Consider the following 23,197-nt stretch of genomic DNA (forward strand, 5'->3'; position numbering starts at 1 on the left):
CAAAACAACATCAAAACACCAAAATCACATCGGATTCAAGCCTAAGAATTCCAAGAACTTCGAAATTTTGCTTTTGATCAAAAAGTTTACCAAACCTCGTCCGAATGACCTGAAATTTTGCACACACGTCGTAAATGACACAAAGGACCTACTCCAACTTCTGGAATTCCATTCCGACCCCTATATCAAAATCTCACCTATCAACCAAAAATGCCGAAATTCCAATTTGGCCAATTCAAGCCTAACTCTATTCCGGACCTTCAAAACACATTCTAACCATGCTTCTAAGTCCCAAATCACCTATCGGAGCTAACCAAATCATAAAATTTCCAATTCGAGGTTATCTACCAATAAGTCAAATCTTGGTCAAACCTTTCAAATTTTACGCTTCAAACTGAGAACTGTTCTTCAAAATTCATTTCGGTTACCCTGAAAACCAAAACCGACGATTTACGTAAGTCATAATACATCACACGGGGCTAGACATAACTGGCAAGCGAAGTGAAAAATCTCAAAACGATCGATCGGGTCGTTACATCCTCTCCCACTTAAATATGCGTTTGTCCTCGAACGTGCCCATAGTTGTTCCAAAAGCCAACAAGTCGTTGTATAACCTTACCATGCAGATACCCAAGGGTGATCCCACATCACCCTATCTCATATAGGTCCGATAACACAATGCAACTGAAATTTCACAATCCAACCTGACCCATAAACCCTAGAACCACATTTCTACTTCTGAAACCATCTACAAGATCGAAATATCACATCTATACTCTGGGTAAGCCTGAACCAGCTGTAATAACCCATACTTGCAACCTCAGGTGCAATTACATGACGTACCACATAACTCAAACACTTGTAGTGATAACTTCTAATCACAGCAGTTGCTTAAAACATCCAAATTTCGATAATAAACCTTTTATCACATAAAGCCTCATTCCAACACTTCCGTATACTGCCAATGATAAATGAGACACATAGGAAGTCATAACCACTCCTTAGATCAACCATTCGTGAAACCACTTCTCCTTTAGCAAGGACCATAGCAAATTTCTGAGCCGAACATCAATATTATCCCTCTAACACGCTAAAACCGAATCCGTTTGTATTCATTCTAGATCCCAACAATCTCATCTAATACCAACACAACTACTCTAGTGACATGACACATCAATATAATATAAAACCACAACTCGTGCAATCCGCGCACCAATAAGCAACAATCTGAACGTACTCAAATCGTGAGAATGACTCAAATGAGGGAGCTGTACCACAAGATCACTCGTACCACCACACACAATAATGAGAACCCGTCACACATCGTAGAACCAGAACACACGAATCTAACCCAAAGGGTCATACCTCTGTTGATACCCAATTTTTTCCTATATATTTTTATGTACATAAATACCTTTGAAATAATATATATATGCATATATAAGCATGCACAAGGTTTTTATAAATTTTTCCATAATTTTAAGGATTTAAACTAGTTTATTCCCTTTCCTTTTATTCATATAATCACCAATAATTATTTTCTAAATTATTGTTATGATGATTTGTTCATTTAATTTCTATACTTATGCCAAAATATGGTTAATATATTTTTATGCATTTTTATAAGTGCATTTGGTATTTTAAGCTAAAATTGCATATAATTGCAATATTAGCCCATCTAATGTATAATTATTTTTACATGTGTAAAATTGGCCCCTATATTTTTAAAATGATAAATACATATTTTAAATCATTTTGGTATAGAAAATTATTTTCCAAAAATTATTTATTACTTATTATAAATTAAATAGGGATATTGGCTATTTAAATTATAGCCAGATCTGGCTTTCAATTATAGCCTAAATTGAACCCAACCCCAGCCCAATTTCATACCCAATTACCCGACCAAAACCCTATACACACTTACTCGACCCAGAACCCATTATATCATGGCCGTTGATCTTTCAGATCAACGACCCGTATCATTTCCTTCCTTTTTGAAACTCCTAACACCCCCTAACCCTTGTCATTCTCTACAGCCCGCTGCCTTTAGATGCTCTTATCTCCTCTCTTCTATCAGCCTAACCCTAAATCCTTTTCAACCGTCTCCCTTCTTCGGTCTTCTCCGACGACCACCCTTCAATCCCAAGCCTCCAATGGCTCCTCCATTGCCTTCTCATCTTCTCTAAGGCTTCAAGGGTCCTAGGCCACGCCGACTTATGTCTAGGGTTGCTGTTTTGGCTGTTCATGGCTTCTCCGGTGTGATTTTTGAGCAAAATCACACTATATTGGTTACGATCTTTGAAGTTCTAAGCAGGTTCTTCCATCTCTGTTTGGGTTTCTTTTGAAACCCTAATTTTCGTTTGTATCTCTTAGATCTGGGCTATTTTTAAACGATTCAAGTTTGCGCCTTCTATGTTTTACACTGTTCTCGAACCTCTTTTGCAAAAGTCATCGATTTCAAGTTGTTTTACTTTCTTTTAAAGTTAGGGTTTTTTTTGGAACTTCTTCTACACTTTGTTTAAATCGATTCTTCATGTTTTAACTTCTATTCTTTGCATATCTCGAACGATTTCATGTTTTTACTCCTTTTTCAACTTGTCTATGTTGAAAACCCTAACTTCTTAGCCCCAACCTTGGGTTTTTGAGTTTTGTTCAGTAAACCTGTTTGTTTCTATGATTCTGTGATTTTTTGCCCTACGTTTGTTTGTTATGGTTCCTAATTGTGGTTATCCCTATCTATTGTGTGATTTTGCCTTATCTGGTTCACCAATGTTTATGATTCTTCACTTCTCCTGCATGTATCATGCTTAGCTTACTAACTCAGACTATACTCTCCATGAATTCCTAATTTTATGTGTGATTCTTGTCCTACTCGACCTCTTAGAGTTCTGATTTTGCTTACCATGTGTTTGTTCTTATAGAGTGGTGCTAAATCAGTGTTACCTCCTATTCTTGCATCCCTAAATCTTTGTGATTGATCTTTCACTGATTCCGTATGATTATTCTACTGATTTATACCTTGTAGAACGTTTTTCTGACCTTATTCTATGGTCAATTATGTTGTTAACTGATTGCTCAAGTATTTCCTTGATTTATGTGTGTTGAACCTGGCTTCTATTACATATTGTGTACTTGTACTATGCAGAAAATATTTCCTTAATTAGCATGTTCAGCTTTATGCGATTTCTTTCCTTATTTGTTGTCTATTACCGTTTGAGATTAACTCCTCAATTAAAGAGAGTACTTACCTTGATTTCCTGATTAATTGATTCTGAGTTCCTTAATTGCTAATGGACTTTGATTTTTTACCTTATTTACTACCTACTTTCAAACTATAAAGACCATAGTCTTTCATTATCACAACACACGAACTCTTGGTTCAAAACTATCTCTCATACTCAAACTTTCTACTCTCTCTTTGGTACTACTTGCTACTGCTTTAAGTTAGCCGGCTGCAAGCCAAGGCTAATCATTGTGTTCTCTTGTTGTTTCACCCTGCTTACTATCATCTTTTACTGGTATGTTCTAGTTTCGATTCAAAGTTCCAACAACAATATGATTCTCTTATTACTTCAGTTCATCCTATTCCTAGTTTGATTCTATTTGTGGTTTTGTTGTGAAGCCTGTAATTGATGTTTATCTTATTATGTACTCCCCTTCCTTTAGATCAGCATGTTACCCCTCTGTTTGTTTCTGAGCATGTCTACACCAATCATCTCTTACTTGTTATGTGTTTACCACCATGAATCCCTAAATCCTTAGCACCCCTCTATGTGGTTGTGTTCTTCATATCTGGTTTTGTGACTATGCCAGGGTCAGCTGTTTCTGAGCATGTATAAACCAGTCCTAAACCTTTGCTGGGTTATGTGTTTGTAGTCAAGTGTTCTATGTATCCCAAACCCCTTGACCCCTGTGTGTGACTACTGAGTTTACTTGGTTCTGTGAATTGTCTATGTATAAACCTGTCCTAAGTTGTTTAGACTTCTGTTCATCTCTTCAATCCTTTTTCTTTTAAAACAGTCTCTATTGTTTTACTAAATTGCTTCCAAACAGACTTTTGTTTTAATACAGTTTTCTACTAAAACCTTTCAACTTGTGTCCTTCACTTCTCACTCTACTCTTAGTCAATAAGTTCTGCCCCTCCAGTATGTGTACTGCCTTGGGATCCTTTTAAGAACCCTCTAAACTCTGGCATACTAAGGCTGGCCCTTCCACATTGCAATTGTTCAATCTTTGGTTACTAATAGCCTGTTTGGCAAGCTTCTTTTTGAACAAAAATGCTTTTTTGGCCAAATATTGAGGTGTTTGGCCAAGCTTTTGAAAGTAAGATTTGCTTTTGAGGAGAAGCAGAAGCAGTTTTGGAGAAATAGAAAAAAGTAGATTCTCTCAAAAAGCACTTTTTGAGAAGCACTTTTGAGAAAAAATACACTTAGAAGCAATTTTTTAAAGCTTGGACAAACACTATTTACTACTCAGAAGTGCTTTTCAAACTAATTAGCCAAACACAAACTGCTTCTCACCAAAAGTACTTTTGAGAAAAGCACTTTCGAAAAAAAGCACTTCTCAAAATAAGCTGATTTTTGCAGCTTGGCCAAACGGGCTATAAGTCTAGGTGTAAGCACTGTCCGGGATCCTTGAGATCCTTAGGGAACTTTGATGCACCTAGACTCTGACTTTGTCTATGGATTTGAGGCATATGAGGCCATTGGAGGCTTTGGGAAATCTGGGCCTAATTAGAGGCTCCCTATAGAATAGCTTCTTGATTTTTTTATTTACTTATGTAATTCATTCATTGGTATGTAATAACTTGTAAACAGATATTGGGGTATTTAGTGAAAAGGGTGGGTAGATACATGTTTTATGGGGTAATTCGGGTAGAAATCATGCTCATAGGACTTTACTTTTAAATCTGTTTGCTCTACTAAGTAGAAATCATGCTCCTAGGATTTTATGTTTAAATCTAATTGTTTTCCAATAGAAATTATGCTCCTAGGACTTTATGCTTAAATTCGATTGCCTTACCAAGTAGAAATCATGTTTATAAGGTTTTACAATTTGTCATGTTTAGAAACCATGCCTATAGGTCCAAATAATCATGTCTTAAAATCAGATTAACTAATAGATGTCATGCCTATAGGACTTAATCCAGATTCTGTTATAACAAGTATGTTTTCATGCCTGCAAGTCTTTAAAATCAGTATCAAACGTAGATATAATGCCTATAGGGAACAACACTCGCAATTCTGCCTGTCAATCTAAACTAGTCTAAATAAATCAACTTAGTCCATGCCTAGTCTGATCCTAAATTGGTTTAACTAAGTGGTTTATATTTCCTGAAATGAGTTCTTTAAAATTGCCTCAATTTCATTAGATGTCATGCCTATAAGTATTACAGAAATCCGTTTCAAAACCTGCTTTGTTTCCGTATTAATTTAGACATCAGTACTCCGCGTATAGGCAAGCCTTTAGGGCGTTTTCAAAACTACATTTCTGAAAACTGTTTCTATTGCCTAATGTTTTCTGATCCTAACAGGCTTTCAAAAATCCATAGGCAACTGCTAGAGTCACTACTCCTGAGTTTCTAAATAATAAGTTGTTTGTTTCTGCATATTCACCTAGATATCCTGTCTTAGGACACTGTCTAATAAAATACCTTAATTGTGATTGTGTCGTGCTATTTATGTGCTTATTTGAGGAGGAAACTTTGAGCCTCTAATTGCTCCTTTTATGTGCTAAAAGTCCTAAGTGTTTTGATTGTCACCTTAGAATTTTCACCTTTAAAACCTTAGGGGTCCATCTAGAACCACCTAGAGGTAGAGGTCCTAACTCCCTCCAGGACCATTAAGAAGGGACGAGTAGCAGCACGCGATAGAAATCGTTGACCAAACACTCGCTTAGCATGACCACTAAGGGGATGGGAAGGGTATATATAGGATATGATGACTACGTGCTAATGTTACGTGTAGCCCCTCATTGAGGAGTGTTTACCGGATATTGTGTGGGGTGATCCTATAGGATAACCAACCTAGGACCCCTCATTTACTAAAATTCCCCTTTTATTTAAATCCTTTGTTTTACAACTTGTCAAAACCTTTATCTTACTACTTGAGTTATCCAACGTGCTATATTTGCACCTTATTTGATTCAACTATTTATACGGACTAATTTGTGAATATAAGTTCGACCGGGACCCACAGTTGTGAACCAAGAGGGGTGCCTTACACCTTTCCCTCGAGGTTACTTCGAGCTTTTACCCTAATCTCTGATAATTGCAGACCAACCCAAGAGTTAATCACTCTAGGTTCCCAAACGCACCGTAATTCGTTAGGTGGCGACTCTCTAAATTCCTAATTCCCAAAAGGAAATAAGTCATTACACCCCATGGAATGTCGGAACCCGGACCTCCCCATCAAAAGGGGAAAAAGGGGCGCGACAACCTCCACATAACTTTGCTGCAATACGCGACCCTATCCAAACACTGGTCCACATGAAACACATCCAGTCACTATGCTCAAACCGACAACCTCGCGCAATTAGATGTCTAGAACCAAAGCAAATCATCATAACCATTGCGAAGCAATTGACATGACATTACACAAACTCGAAAGGACACAACCGATATGCCATCCGCCGAGCAATATCCAATACTTCTCCCGCTCAAATTCCACTGAGGGACCCTAAATAAAACCACACCACATGTGCCTATAACCAACAATTCCTAATGCCTCGCAACACGGAAAGGTAACTCATAGATCTCCCCAAGTCACTAATAAGCTCAATAACAATTGAATCAATACATCTCTCAACAATACAACTAGGAGTCAACCAAGCCGACTCGATGCCGAACACACATCCATATAGGTCTACCAATGAACCCCTTATCAAGGAGTCCTTGAAGCCATTCCTTCAACTCCTTTAACTTCGTCGGTGCCATACGCTATGGTGCCCGGTACCAAATCAATGCCAAAATCAACAACCCCGTCCGACGACATGCCCGGTAGCAAGAAACACATCCGGAAAACCCCTCATCACCGGAACTGAATCGTAGGAGTCTCTGCACTAACATCCACCCCGAAGGCCAAATAAGAAAGACAACTCTTCCTAACCATCAGCTGGGTCTTCAACAATGAAATCACCCTACTGAGAACATAACCCATCGAACCTCGCCACTCCATCCGTGGCATCCCCGACATAGCTAGCATCGCCGTCTTGGCGCAATATTCTAGAATAACATGACATGGAGGCAACCAGTCTATACCCAAAATCACATCAAAATCTAACATACCAAGCCACAAAGGATCCACTTGGGTTTTCAAACCTCCGATAGTTACCACATAAGATTGATATATGCAGTTCACAATCACGACCTACCCTGTTTATGAGAACTCCCAGTCTCCAAATCCATAAAGCACGTGAATCACCATATCCAATCCCAACTCCACCGTCCGAATATACAACACACCTCTAATACCCAATCATTCCATGAGAGGTACTCCTAAAATTCTTATGCTCCACCAAGCAAACTAGAATATCAGCATTCAAACCAACAAGAGAGTGCCGCAATACTAATAAAGTATCATCAACTCAATCACATTGCCTTTTTTCTGAAGCGTATACCCTCATCAAGATACACCATTAAGTAATATCATTTCCCCAATCATCTGAAGCTGCCCGTGCTATCTAAGAATTTATGACTTTTCCTTTCAGAACTGAACCGTAACCTTACACATGCAAATTTCAACCCTACACAACATACCGCATATACCATGCCATCCTATGATAAATATAAGGACTTTGTAACCCCTTCCGAGCCACAAGCAGCTACGTACTCAACTAGTCAAAAACTTTCCATTTGACCCCATCTAGAAGAAAATCACTATACATCACATGCTCCTCACGCTCGTAGATAATATACATCTCTAACCGTGGTAGAAACCATCAAGAACTCTCTGAATTCCATTTGCACAAAACTAAACCGTCAGGACTGAATCCTTCTAACTCGACCAAGCTACGCAAGCCACTAAAACCCAAGAGCATTGCCGTGAAATACTTGTATAAACTCATTATCTCATAAGCATCCAAAGAACTAATCTTATCCTTACCATGCCGATCCGGCCTACTACCAAGATATCCCATCGATCCGGGTTTCCTTCTGATTTACCTTCAACTTGATACTCCTTCTTGCTATAACACCACAATTCCTCAACCCAGACTCACGACACAAGACCCAAGCATAAAACCACACCGTCTAAGGCTCATAAGCCACTGAATACTCTCTTAAATATTCCCAAAAGCACCACATTCAAGATACCTACCCTGACGAAACTTCATGTGAATCCAAAGTCATTACCTTTGCCTTCCTAATACTGATATATAGAATTCCCTAATTGATATAGAAATACCACAAGTCTTGACACCCTCCAATGCAAACCTCAGTTTCTAACCAACTACACTACCTGAAAATCTCCAATTATTACATGTAAAATCTTGAACTCATTAGAACCATTTTCGAGAGTCACCCATTCTACTCAAACTGCAATTAGACCGATCAAACGGATTGGGCGACCCGTGCTCCCTTAGTACTCCGACACCGTACAATGTAACCTCACCCTAATACAACCAAGCAACTTTCTGCTCTATGCATCGTACATCCTTTACCAATAACAACTCAAGTCATTCTATGATTCTCATACCCCTTAAGGCATAACATGACCTTTATCGAAATTTCCTTACTCGAGCCATCCTTGGTTTCAACCACTGTAAGCCAAAACTGATTCACCAGTACACTTCAAACTGGAACCAACATAGCACATAACCGTGCAATCAACAATAGACTCCCCCACTTAGCTCAAAGCCATAGATCAAAACACACAATAACTCATAATACATATACTCTATTACTGCCATAATACCATAGTGAGATTAAATTTAATCCTTCATAAGCTCGTGAAACACAGACCATCTAGTACATTAAACCTTCTGCAATCTCGCATTCACCCTCATAACAGTCAAGCCTACTCTCTTAAGCGACCCAAATTCAAATTGCAACACACATATTTCCTTGGTGACAGAGATCTTCCAATAAACGACATAAAGGATCACGCAAACTTCAGAACAGTCCGCAGGAGATAGCCCACCTGCCTCGCCTCAAACTAACATCTCCTTATACCCTTTCACTGTCATAAATATTACACAGTTACTTAATCTTCCTGAGTTCGAACTCATATCACAATGTAAAATCCACTTCACTCCCCCAACTAGAGAACATAAAAAGATTCTTCACACCCCCATACCTCGGGGCGATACATCAAATCAAGATGGAAATCAAGCACCAAATAGTCCTTTCTGTCCTCAGGCAGACCCTTCTCGTCTCATTCAATTCATATGAACATATCTCACAGTCACATCACACTCATCACATAACTATCCAGTCATCACTCCCACTAATAGGGACACTATCGGACATATAGATCCAAAAGCATATGCTCACACAATCAACTCCTCAAAGCTCAAGCTATAGGCAAAAATCCGACCTCAAGTCCTCCAGACTGGTCCAACAGCAACACATAGAGATCACATCTCACCCCTCGATCTGGGAATCACAAGCCGTTAATGCATAGCTGATACCGAGCGCTCATGCGCGCATACGAATGCATAGAAGGAATTCAAAGAGTTACATTTCAAGCTAAATTAAGGATGCACGATAAGAATTCAAGAATGTGAAGTTTTTCCTAAAGGTTCTACAGCCTCCCAAGGATACGTACAGACGTCTCCGTACCGATCTGCGAAACTCTACTAAACCTGCTCATGACTCGTGAGACCTATGTAACCTAGGCTCTGATACCAACTTGTCACGACCCTAAAATCGACCCGGTCGTGATGGCGCCTATCGTGAAACTAGGCCAGCCGACACAACTCCTGAATTAATCATTTAATCAGTAACAATCATTTTTTAAGCCTTTAATTAATCAAATATTTCATAATATAAGTCTAAATGAAAAGTGCGGAAATAATATACAAGCCCGACATCGAGGTGTCACAAGTCAACAACATCTACTAAGGTCTGAATACAACAGAAAAGTTTGAAAATGTACTAAATACAGTCTAATGAAAGAAAGAGGGAGAAAAGTTGTGTTGTGAACATCAGGCAGCTACATTGCTAAACTCCAATGACTTTGCCTCTGAGCAATCGACACCCGCTACTGGGTTCAGAAAATACCTAAATCTGCACACAAGGTGCATGGAGTAATGTGAGTACTCCAACTCAGTAAGTAATAAAGGTAAATAAAAGCTGAGCATTAAGAAAACACGTAAAACACATCGTAATACTACAGCAAATGCAGTACCTTACCAAAACAGACAGAAATCATTTATTTCGTAAATCAAGCTCAGTTTTCGTAAAACCTTTTTAAAACAACTTTCAATAGTTTCAAACGAGTGATAAAACAGTGAGTAAAAAGGATGAAAATATAAACAGCCTCTCAGGAAAAACATGTACCATAAACTGCTCCTCAGGCATAATATCAACAGAACCAGCCCCTCGGGCTACCTCACAATCACTCATAATCAGCCCCTCGGGCATAACATAAATCAAGAACCGCCCCTCGGACATAACATAGAACAACACCAGCCCCTCAGGCTATATCACATATCACACTGGGTACCCGCGCTCACTGGGGTGTACAGACTCCGGGAGGGGCCCCTTACGGCCCAAGCGCAATATCAAGCCATCTCGTGACATAATCAATAGGCTCTCGGCCACATATCAAGCCACCTTGTGGCGTACAACTCAGGATCTCGGCCTCATAATCATAAATTATTGTATCACTGCTGCGACATGCAGCCCAACCCAAAAGTATCCTCACAACACAAGCCCTCGGCCTTACTCAGTCAGAAATCTCTAAAAGCCACTCGGGCACGGTAAAATATAATGTTCAGCCCAAAATATCATTTAAAGTTTTAAAACAGAGTAAACATGGTTGAGTTATGAAAATAGTAGAATATAGCATGACTCAGTACAGATATAAAAATCAAAACAGTAAGGAAATATCAGTAAAAATCCCATAAGGGTCCAAAAACAGTTGGCACGAGGCCGAGATATGGCATTCAGCCCAAAACATGATGATAACAAACAATTTTCAATCAAATAAGCAGTAAAACAATCATTCTGGATGGACTAAGTCACAATCCCCAACGATGCACGACCCCACGCTCGTCATCTAGCGTGAGCGTCACCTCAATATAGCACAACGATGTAAAATCCGGGGTTTCATACCCTCAAGACAGACATTTACAATCATTACTTACCTCTATTCGGTCCAAACTCTGGCCCGCGATGCCTTTGCCTCTCAAATCGGCCTCCGGATGCTCCAAATCTCCAAGTGTTTCCCTTTGACTCCCTCTTCAATTCTTCTCAAAAAGCTCCAAAATCGCTAAAAAATGGTGAAAGTTAGACCCAAAATCGCAGACAATGACTATTTAAACATTCTGCCCAACTATTAATTCTCCTTAATCGCGATCGCGGGACCCTCATCGCGATCGCGAAGCACAAGCTTCTCATAGCCCAAAATTACCCTACGCGAACACGTCATCTGCCACACGAACGTGATGCTGAGACATCCCACACCTACGCGATCGCGGACAAGGGACCGCGTTCACGATGCACAAACTCATGGTCAACCTCTGGTCCACTTATCCCTATGCGAACGCGACCTTCCACACGCGTTCGCGAACAATAACCTCACAGCCTCTCGCGATCGCAGCTCCATCTATGCGAACGCGAAGAACACCTGGACTGCCCCCTACAAAAGCTCTATGCGATCGCGAGACTCCCTACGCGATCGCGAAGAAGAAAAACCTGCAACAACTGAAGCCAAAATCTGCAACTTTCCACAACATGAAATAGTCTGTTTAACCACTCGAAACTCACCCGAGGCCCTTGGGACCTCAATTAAACATGCCAACATATCCCATAACCTCATTCAACTTTTTTCAACCTTCGGAACACTCAAAACAACATCAAAACACCAAAATCACATCGGATTCAAGCCTAAGAATTCCAAGAACTTTCAAATTTCGCTTTCAATCAAAAAGTCTACCAAACCTCGTCTGAATGACCTGAAATTTTGCACATACATCGCAAATGACACAACGGACCTACTCCAACTTCCGGAATTCCATTCCGACCCCTATATCAAAATCTCACCTATCAACCAGAAAATGCCAAAATTTCAATTTCACCAATTCAAGCCTAACTCTATTCCGGACCTTCAAAACACATCTGGCCACGCTCCTAGGTCCCAAATCACCTAAAGGAGCTAACCAAATCATAAAATTTCCAATTTGAAGTCATCTACCAACAAGTCAAATCTTGGTCAAACCTTTCAAATTTTAAGCTTGAAACTGAGAATTGTTCTTCAAAATTCATTCCGGTTAACCTGAAAACCAAAACCGACGATTTACATAAGTCATAATACATCACACGGGGCTAGACATGCCCGAGAACTGGCGAGCAAAGTGCAAAAGCTCAAATCAACACATCGGATCGTTACACGGACGGAGGACATCTGTAAACCATTTAGTAAACTATAGGGGTAGTTTAGACACTTTTCCGTTATGATTTTTTCTGTTTCTTCTCTTTCTCTGTTTCGCAAGACAGATATCTAGGTTATAGTTTCCAAGGTACTTTTCCCCCCTTAATTTTGGGTTAAAATTTTATTGAACAACCAAAAAGGAATCATTCTGATGTGGAAGATAGAACATCACAAAGAAACTTGAATTATAGATTCTCCGCTACAATAATTCGCAAAATAAACGGCCCAACATTGTTTAATTATTTGTATACCTAAGCCAATCAGATAGTAAGAAAAGGCAAGAATGCAGACAAAGAAGATAAATTTGTCATAAATTCATGATTACATTAAAGGAGCCAATCTTCCCTATATCATGACGAAGAAATAACAAATATTGAAGTAGACTATATGCATATGGTATTTGATGATATGCCTTACCCATCTTATGTTGTTGCGTACTTACTAATTCCTTTGAGCATTTGCTTTCACTATTCTGTTTTTGTTTTGATAAAGTTCTTTCTTTACGCTTTTATACGTCGAATCCAAAAGATGATGCACTTTCGTATCAAAATATTTTGTATATTTACCTTTTATCGTTATCGGTATCTTGACAAATGTTTTCGTGGTATTGATTCAAAATTTCCTTGATCTCTTTGGAAAGTGTACGTGGAAGGTGAGCCTCCACTAACAGTTACTTCCTAACCGATTTTTGATAGGATGGAACAAGATAAAAGTCCAAAGATAAAGTAGGAAATAGGAGTGTCGGAGAGAGGTAAGTGATATAAAGTTACTCTTTCAAATAAGCCAGGATGAATCTTTAAAATAATTCTTTGTACTTAAAAGCAAAATAGGGTACAATAATTTATTCTGTTACAATATTGCCATTTAGTAATTCTAATGGATGTGAAGTCTTTGTAAAATTCTACTGTTAGATTGTGATGTCCATATTGAAGTTTAGGTACATAGTATAAGATTTATTCAACAATCTTCCTTTGCACAACAAGAAATTCTAAGAGAAAGTTAAAAAAACAAAGGTCATGGCTTTGGCCACCCTTGCTTTGGTTAATCATCAAGACAAAGCCAAGTTGGTTGCATATTTAAATAAAACGAAAGAAGTGAAATTTAGGATGTTTGTAGTGTTTTATGTATAAGGTTAAGGTGATGGATCAACTTTTTACGATATTCATACGAAGAACATCAATTTGTCTACGATGGTTCTGTGACACTTTCATTTGGAAGGCACTATGCATGGCGAAGTTATAGCTCTTTTTGTATTTAAAAAAGGGATTCATTCATTTTTGTAAGATGTTGCATATGTATACCTTTTCAATGCCAGGTACTCTATAATTGCAGTGTGTCATGGATTCCAGATTCTTTTCTTCCTAATTTTTATGTAGGTGATTTCTTCTAATACAATTTGACGTGTTTTTTAAGTGAACTTCAATGATCCAAATGAAACATATCTTACATCAATGCATGTGCACTTTGCATTACTCAAACACATTGAAGGCTGTTGTTTCCCCTTTCCTTCTTGTGTAGCACTTACATTTTAAGTAGTATTATTGCCTATGTTGCAACATATGCAGATACATGTAGGTAGTATTATTCCCCGTGCTAGTACAGGCCCAACAATTTGAAATGAAAAGTACAAGACCAACAATTTATATTGGTTCTTGTTCTTTAGTACATTTATTTTTTATTTATATATAAAAAAAAATCTTTTGCATTATCTGTTTCTTAAATTAAAACAGTTATCTAGTATATAAGAAGGCACTTGGGAATAGGTACTGCAAGCGTATTTTTAGTTTCACTTTTAAAGATACATGCACAATTTAAATTATTGATAGTTTAGGTAGTTCTGGAAGGTCCTACTTTTCTCTTCCATTTCTCAAAACAGACCTTGAGCAAACACTTCCATCTCCCATTGCTCAAGTTCACCGTGGAAAGCTCTACCTTCCTCGTTGCACGAAACTTTCTCTAGATTAGGCTTTCTTGTTCAGAATACAGAAGTGAATAACATAGGATATTAATACGCAACTTCACAACGTTATCCCTTCGGGGATGGCCCAGTTGGTTTGGAGGGCTGTCATCTATACAGATGACCTGGGATCGATCCCCCCTCAATGCCTTCTGGGTCGAGCCTGTCGCACAGGGTTTGTCTGGTGCAATTTACATCCCCTGTGTCGTTTGTAGGCTATTACACAGTGGAAACTTACCTAGTGCGCACAGAGTGCTCACCCGAAGTGTAGAGGCTGTGGCAGAAGCTGTAGCGACTGCGAATTTTCTTGGGGTTCCAATAAAAACTTCACAACGTTAACTCCAATAAAAATACAAGTAGTATCTTCAATTTTTCACCATTCACATAACATGATAAGGTGAGGTAATAACAGTAAAGCACAAACGTATACGATGACACTCGTTTTCCAATATTAAGACGAACAAAGATGTGCACTATATATATTTTCAGCCATATGGAGAGCTATTTCAATCATGCTAGCTAATCAATCCCCTCACAGTACTCTATTTCTCTAGTTCGATAGTTCTTTTAAGAGTCTCAATCTCTTACCTCCATACTATACTTTCAAAAATTATCTTCCATAGATACTTAAGCATACATAAGATCTGTCTGAAGAAATTTTTGCACACAGGGTTGTGCATGCAGTATAGTTTTACCATCACCTAGGAGTGCATCTTGCTGACAGTCTACGAAGCCAATTATATGCCTACATCATGATAATTGCCACTATGTTGAGCAAAAAACAGAAAGTTAATTTTAATTGTTTATAAAAAAGCAATTAATCTTAACATATAAAACTGAAACTAAAATTACTGTACCCATACTTACATCTAGGGCTGCTCGGTGGGTCGGGCCTGAACCGGACCGGACCGGGCCCGCGGTCCTAACGGGCCTGGTGGGCCGGTCCTGGTGGTCCTCCTAAGCCCGTCACGGGCCGGTCTTCATGTTTGAGCCCACGAGCCCGGGACCGTCAGGCGGGCCTGGGCCGGTCCTGGCGGGCCTGGCGGCTATTTTTAAAAATAAAAATAAAAAAAAAATTAAAATTCTCCAACGGCCATATTTAAAATCTAGCCGTTTGGGCTGAAAATATGACCGTTTTTAAGTTTAAAAAATGGTCATTTGGCCCCCAAACTTTATTTTAACCCCAAACTTTATATAATTACACTTTTCCCCATTTCTCAACTATAAATACCCCCTCATTCTTTTATTTTTATTCACCAATTCATCAATATCTCTCAATCTCTCTCAATCTCTCTACTACAATTACTTAATTTATTGTTGAAATTTCGTGAAAAATTGTGAAGTTGTTGAATTGAAGATTTCAAGTGTTCAACGATTTTCAATTTTCAAGAAGTTGTTCGGCAATCCGGTAAACTCGTTTCAACTCTTACGTTTTTAGAATATATTTTTGTGTGGTTTAGTTTGCATAATTATAATTAATATGGCATTTACTTTGAAAAAAATGTTTGGTAAAGGAAAAGATAAAACCGGTGAAAGTAGTGGCCAACCAACTACCCTTCCCCCGGCTCCCCGACCTAGAAAAGATAAGCAAGTTGAAAGTAGTCGCCAACCTAGACGTCCTCCTCCTTCCGTAATTCTTGATAGTGATCACCCTTGTTTTCAATTTACCGATAGTGAATTTTATCATAATGTTGCACCAGGTGAAAGATTAGATGATGAAATTATGAATGCTCTTTATCCTAATGAAACCATCTTAGAAAATAATGAGGAAAATGAGGATGATGATGAAACCCAAGCACCGGATTTAGATGATACACCTACTAGTCCTCTTAATAACCCAACTGATGCACCGGTCGACCCACTTGTAGAAACTCCTACTTTTAATAGAGAACCTGCTAAACGCCTAGAAACATCATTAGTTTGGAATTTTTTCACTCAAGTAAGAGAACAAAATAAGGCTAAGTGTAAAACTTGTGGGAAATTAATGGTGCATAAATATACTGGAGACTGTAGCGGCACGGGTAGTTTGACTAGGCACATAAAAACACACCCTAGAGATAAGGCTAGATTTTTTCAAATGAAAGCGCAACTAGAGGGGACAAGTGTAGATTCTGCGGTTAACCCTAGTACAGGTTCAAATCTAGTTCAACCAGGAATTAACACTGTCACCGGAGATATTTTATATTACGATCCAAATAGAGATCGTGAAGAATTAGCAAAGATGATTACTGTTATGTGCTTACCTTATACTTTTGCATTTAATCCTAATTGGGTTCATTATATTAGAAAAGTTTTTAATCCTACTTATAAAGGTTGGCCTCGCGCAACAGTTAAGAGTGATATTTATAAATTCAAACATGAATATGAACAATATTTGCGGTATTTATTTACTCATATACCTAATCGGATTTCTATTACTACTGATATTGGTAGAAGTGGTAATGATTGTGATTATCTAACTGTTACAAGTCATTGGATAGATGAGGAATGGATAATGCAAAAATGCATAATTGCATATAGAATAATTAATTCGCGTCACACAGGTAAGTTTATAGCTAACACTGTTGCAGATATTTGTAGATATTTTTGCTTTAGCGATAAAATAATGGCAATTTCAATGGATAATGCTTCTAGTAACACCAGTGCTATAGGCATGCTTACAACAACACTAAATCCTGCATTTACTAATATTTTTCATGTTAGATGTATTTGTCATATTTATCATTTAATTGTCGGTGATGGTATGCGAATATTAAACATAGAAATTGAAAAGGTTAGAATGACTCTTAATTGGCTTTTTTATTCAAACCGTAGAAGTAGACTTAGAGAGTATTTTAAAAAATGTGATGAATATGGCCTTAGAGAAAGAAAGGTTCCTAAACCTTGCCCGACTAGATGGAATTGTATGTACGAAAGTTTAGTAGTAGCATATGAATATAGAAACTCAATTAATGCAACGTTTAATTCTCGGGTAGGTGGTGAGGATGATGATGAAATGCTTACCACTCAAGATTGGACTAATGTTAAAATTCTTTTAGATTTTTTAGAACATTTTCAAATTGCTACAAATGCATTTTCTGGGCAATATTATCCTACTATTTCAAACTGTTTAGTTTATATTGCAGCACTATCTGATTTGTTTGTTAAATTTAGTGAGGGTGGGGATATTTATGAACTTACTATAAATGAAATAAAACAAAAATTTAAAAAATATTTTTTTCCTATCCCTCCTATTTATGGTCTTGCTGCAATGCTAAATCCTACAATGAAATTGGGAGGTCCTCATTTTTGGTATTCAAATATTTATAAGGCTTTAGATCTTTCAAATGAGGAAATTGCGACACTTGCAGATGCAAAAGCTTCAATTAAGATTAATGCTCAAACAGTTTATAATGCTTATCAACTTGCCTTAGAGCATGCTAGGCCAACTATTCCAACCCCTACTTCGTCTAGCTCACAATCGTCTAAAAGAGTTGCGGGCTTAAAAGCTCTTAAATCTTGGACGGAGTTCTGGGGGTCTCAAGGTGAAAATTATGATGAAACTTCACATATAAATGAGCTTCAAGTTTATTTGTCTCAGGGACTTGAAAAGGAGAATCCAGACGGCTCTTTTGATCTTTTGGAATGGTGGAAGGCAAGGGAAAAACATTTTCCTGTTCTTGCAAGGATGGCTCGGGATATTTTATCAATTCAAGCTTCAACTGTTGCATCAGAGAGCGCTTTCAGTCAAGCAAGACTGCAAATAGGTGATCATAGAGCGTCTATGAGGGATAGCTTGGAAAAATCAGTATTGTTTAGAGATTGGATCCGCTCGGAAAGAAGAAACTTTGGAATTGCAGAAACACAACCGGCGATAGATGAAGCTTATGAAGAAATGATAGCGGAACTTGCGGAGGATTCGGCTTCGCCCGGAAGTGGTGATGAACAAGCTTCTTTTCCATCACCACCAACGCAACCTCCTCCGAACCTTGAAGGATTTATGAGATTTGTTAGAGATAATACTTAGAATAATATGTAACTTGTATTTTGGCACATCTTCCTTAGTTTTTTTTCCTTCTAATGGTGGTATTAGTACCTTGTTGTGCTCATTCCATTGGGGGAAGGATGACTAAGAAAGATATGCCATTTTTGGTAATAAAATTTATTGCTTCTACCCATGAGCTTCTTTTCGCAATATTTCTTTGTCTATACTTAGAATTATTTATAAGCTACAATATATACATAATATACAATATATATACTACAAGAAAATATATAAGAGAATATATATACATAAGATACAATATAATATACTACAAGAAAATATATTATGCGAAAATATATACATAATATACAATATATATACTACAAGAAAATATAAAAGAGAATATATATACATAAGATACAATATAATATACTACAAGACAATATATTATGCGAATATATATACATAATATACAATATATATACTACAAGACAATATATTATGCGAATATATATACATAAGATACAATATATATACATAAGATACAATATATTATGCGAATATATATACATAAGATACAATATATATACTACAAGAAAATATATAAGAGAATATATATACATAAGATACAATATAATATACTACAAGAAAATATATTATGCGAAAATATATACATAATATACAATATATATACTACAAGAAAATATATTATGCGAACATATATACATAAGATACAATATATATACATAAGATACAATATATTATGCGAATATATATACATAAGATACAATATATATACTACAAGAAAATATATAAGAGAATATATATACATAAGATACAATACAATATACTACAAGAAAATATATTATGCATGACAATTTAGTGTTTTACTATTGTTTTGTTATTTTCTTTTTTGTCAAGCACTTTAATAATTAGATATACATATATACTACATATATATTTTTAATATAGCCATGATACTACAAGAAATTGCCTTAAAAAAAAGCCCGCTAGGCCCGCAAAGCCCACGAGCCCGGCCCGTTAGGCCCACTAAGGCCCGGGCCCGGGCCAGAATACAGCATTACTTACATCATCAAATGTTTTCAGTGTCTTCATCTATATAGATCAGCTTATGTTACTTCAAGCAACCGGGTTTATCGTGACAATATTGAAATGAATATACGCTTTATAAATTTGAAAAATGGCATTTGTTAATCACATTGCAGAGCCTACATCACAACGATGACAGTTCAAACGTTCCAAACCAATTAGCCAAGCTATAATTACTATAGAAGAATTGTTTATTCATTTTACAATTATTTTTGTATCAACCACTCTACCAACAACTTATCTACCACAATTTCAAGTACATCATCTGAAAGAGCCCAGTCATATTCAAGCAAAAGATCTAAGACCCAGAGAACAAATTATCAACTCCACACACTTGCTGATATTGGTACTTCAAAATTTGAACAACTAAGAAATGTGCAAACAGCAACAACAACCCAATATAATTTCACACAGTGGGGTCTAGAAAGGGTAGTGTGCATGCAAACCTTACCCCTATCCTAGGGTAGAAAGGTTGTTTCTGATAGACCCTCGGCACAAGAAGATGAAATGAGACAATAGAACAATAACAATAACATAACCAGAAAGATAGTATCAGCGAGCTAAGAATCAAAAAATATACCTAGAAAAGAAATATCAATAATCAGTGCAATGACAAGGTCCTAGAGAATAGTATGAGCACAACATGTACCACTAGCATACTAAAACACGACACTGACCGACTAGACTTACACATAAAACAGAGCAGAAAAACACTCACTACCTACTAACCTACAACCCTAATGTTCTCCCTCCATACCTTCCTATCAAGGGTCATGTCCTCGGTGAACTAGAGTCGCGCCATGTCCTGCCTAATCATCTCTCCCCAAAACTTCTTCGGCCGCCCTCTACCTCTTCTCATACCCGTCAGAGCCACCTGTTCGCACCTCCTAATCGAGGAATCTGGACTTCTCCTCTGCACATGACCGAACCATCTAAGCCTCACTTTTCGCATTTTGTCTTCCATGGGAGCCACATCCACCCTTGCCCGAATATCTTCATTTTTAATATTAGCTAACCTTGTGTGCCCACACATCCATCTCAACATCATCATTTTTGCTACTTTCATATTCTGGTTATGGGCAATCTACTGGCTAACATTCTGCCCTATATAACATGGCGATCCAACCACCGCTCTATAGAATCTGCTTTTTAGTTCCGGGGGCACCTTCTTGTCACACAGAACGCCATATGTTAACCTCCATTTCATCCAACCCACCCCTATACGGTACGTGACATCCTTGTCGATCTCCTCATTCCCCTAGATAATCGACCTCAGGTACTGAAAACTTTATTTCTTGGGGATGACTTGTGAACCAAGCCTCACGTCGTCGTCCATCCCCCCTCCCGATATTGCTGAACTTGCACTCCAAGTACTCAGTCTTAGTCCTGCTCAGCTTGAAACCTTTAGACTCAAGGGTCTGTCTCTAAACCTCCAGCCTCTCGTCAATACCTCATCGCGTCTCATAAATCAGAACTATATTATCAACAAATAATATACGCCATGGCACCTCCCCTTGAATATGGTGCGTCAGTGCGTCCATCGCCAGTGCAAATAAGAAAGGGCTGAGCACAGATCCTTGGTGTAGCCCCATAACCATCGAAAAATGCTCCGAGTCTCCTCCTACTGTCCTAACTCGAGTCTTGGTTCCATCATACATGTCATTAATCATACTAATGCATGCTACCGAAACACCTTCTACCTTCAAACATCTCCAAAGAACCTCCCTTGGGACCTTGTCATACGCTTTTTCTAGGTCAATAAATACCATGTGCAAATCCTTCCTCCTATCCATGTACTGTTCAACCAACCTCCGAATAAGATGGATAGGTTCCGTAGTTGAACCGTCATGAATCCGAACTGGTTCTCAGATATAGACACCAGCCTCTTTACCCTCGCTTCCACCACCTTCTCCCACACTTTCATAGTATGATTAAGCAACTTGATACCCCTATAGTTATTACAATTCTGGATATCACCTTTGTTCTTGTACAACAGAATTATCGTACTCCATCTCCACTCCTCTGGCATCTTCTTCATCTTAAAAATAACATTGAACAGCCCAGTAAGCCACTCCAGGCCCTCTTTACCAATATACCTCCAAAATTCAATCGGGATCTCGTCTGGCCTAGTTGCTCTGCCCCTGTTCATCTTACACATAGCGCCCATGACCTCCTCAACCTTAATACGCTTGCAGTACCTAAAATCACAGCTTCTCTTGGAGTACTCCAAATCGCCCAACACAATGTCTTTGTCCCCCTCTTCATTCAGAAGTTTATGAAAGTAAGTCTGTCATCTCCTCTTAATCATAGCCTCATCTATCAAAACTCTGCCTTCCTCGTCTTTGATGCACCTCACTTGATCCAGAACACGAGCCTTTATCTCTCTCGCCTTGTCCAACCTAAATAACTTCTTGTCCCCATCTTTGTCCCCCAACTCTTCATACAAACAACTAAACGTTGCATTCTTGGCATCAGTGACCACTAGCTTCGCCTCCTTCCTAGCCTTTTTACCCTCCTTTGTTTGCTATTCTCTTCTCCTCGTCTGTACTTCCCACTAACTTCAAGTATGTCGCTTTCTTTACTTTCACTTTTTCTTGGACCTCTTTATTCCACCACCAATCTCCCTTGTGCATGCCATAGTAACCCTTTGAGACCCCTAACACATCCCTCGCAGCCTCTCTAATACAGTTCGTCGTTCTCGACCACATAACACTCGCGTTCCCACTACTCCTCAAAGCCATCATAACCCTCAGCTTCCCCTCTAACTCCTATGCTTTATCCTTATACAAGGCTCCCCACCTGATTCTCTGGCAACCCTATACATCCTGCTTCTTCCTCTTCATCATGATGGCGACGTCCATCACCAATAGCCTATGTTGCGACTCGAGGGACTTACTCAGGATAAACTTGCAAACCTTGCATAAGCCTTTATCACCCCTCCTGAGGAATAAATAATCAATATGAGTCTTCGCCACCGCGCTTAGGAAAGTAATCAAATGTTTACCCCTCTTGGAAAAGTAAGAGTTCACTATTACCGACTCAAAAGCCTTAGCAAAGTCCAAAAAAGTTGTACCTCCTCCATTCCTATCCCCAAATCCGAAACTACCATGAACCTCACTGTAGCCCCCAGTGGACGTCCCAATATGCCCATTAAAATCTCCTCCTATAAACAACTTCTCAGTGGGCGGAATACCACGCACAACCTCATCCAAATCCTCCCAGAAGCACCTCTTAACCTTCACATCTAGGCCCCCTTGGGGTGTGTAAGTGCTAATGACATTTAGGGTGAGCTCTCCAACTACTAACTGAATCGCCAGTCTATCTTTCACCCTCCTAATCTCAATCACCGACTCTCTAAGATCTCTATCCACTAAAATACCCACTTTATTCCAACCATTCCTGCTACCTGAGTACCACAGTTTAAACGAAATGTGCAACCAATGACAGAATTATATAACATCACAAAAGCTAAGTATGCAACCTCGTCAGTCACCTTTGGTAGGTCGTTAGTAGCATTTTAAAATGCTTGTTCATTGGTTTCCTGTACAAAAGGCGTTGGACATTGGAATA

The 23,197-nt window shown here is 38.4% G+C and overlaps 1 protein-coding gene across 1 annotated transcript; it reads right to left on the bottom strand.

Annotated features, from left to right (window-relative positions):
* Positions 1–21,917: 21,917 nt before the first annotated feature.
* On the bottom strand, positions 21,918–22,368 carry LOC142179016 (uncharacterized). The gene is made up of 2 exons (XM_075248824.1): positions 22,139–22,368; positions 21,918–22,077 (listed from the first exon to the last, which is right to left on the bottom strand). Exons 1-2 carry the CDS (start codon positions 22,366–22,368, stop codon positions 21,918–21,920), a joined length of 390 nt encoding a protein of 129 aa, XP_075104925.1.
* Between the last annotated feature and the right edge of the window lie 829 nt (positions 22,369–23,197).

The sequence above is a fragment of the Nicotiana tabacum genome, chromosome 3 (genome assembly GCF_000715075.1).
Source record: "Nicotiana tabacum cultivar K326 chromosome 3, ASM71507v2, whole genome shotgun sequence".
Lineage (NCBI taxonomy): Eukaryota > Viridiplantae > Streptophyta > Magnoliopsida > Solanales > Solanaceae > Nicotiana > Nicotiana tabacum.

Coding starts and splice junctions, on each gene's coding strand:
- LOC142179016 (XM_075248824.1), bottom strand. CDS start 22,368: ATGGCTTTGAGGAGTAGTGGGAACGCGAGTGTTATGTGGTCGAGAACG. Junction 22,078..22,138: donor AGAATAGCAAACAAAGGAGG/GTAAAAAGGCTA, acceptor TGCAACGTTTAG/TTGTTTGTATGAAGAGTTGG.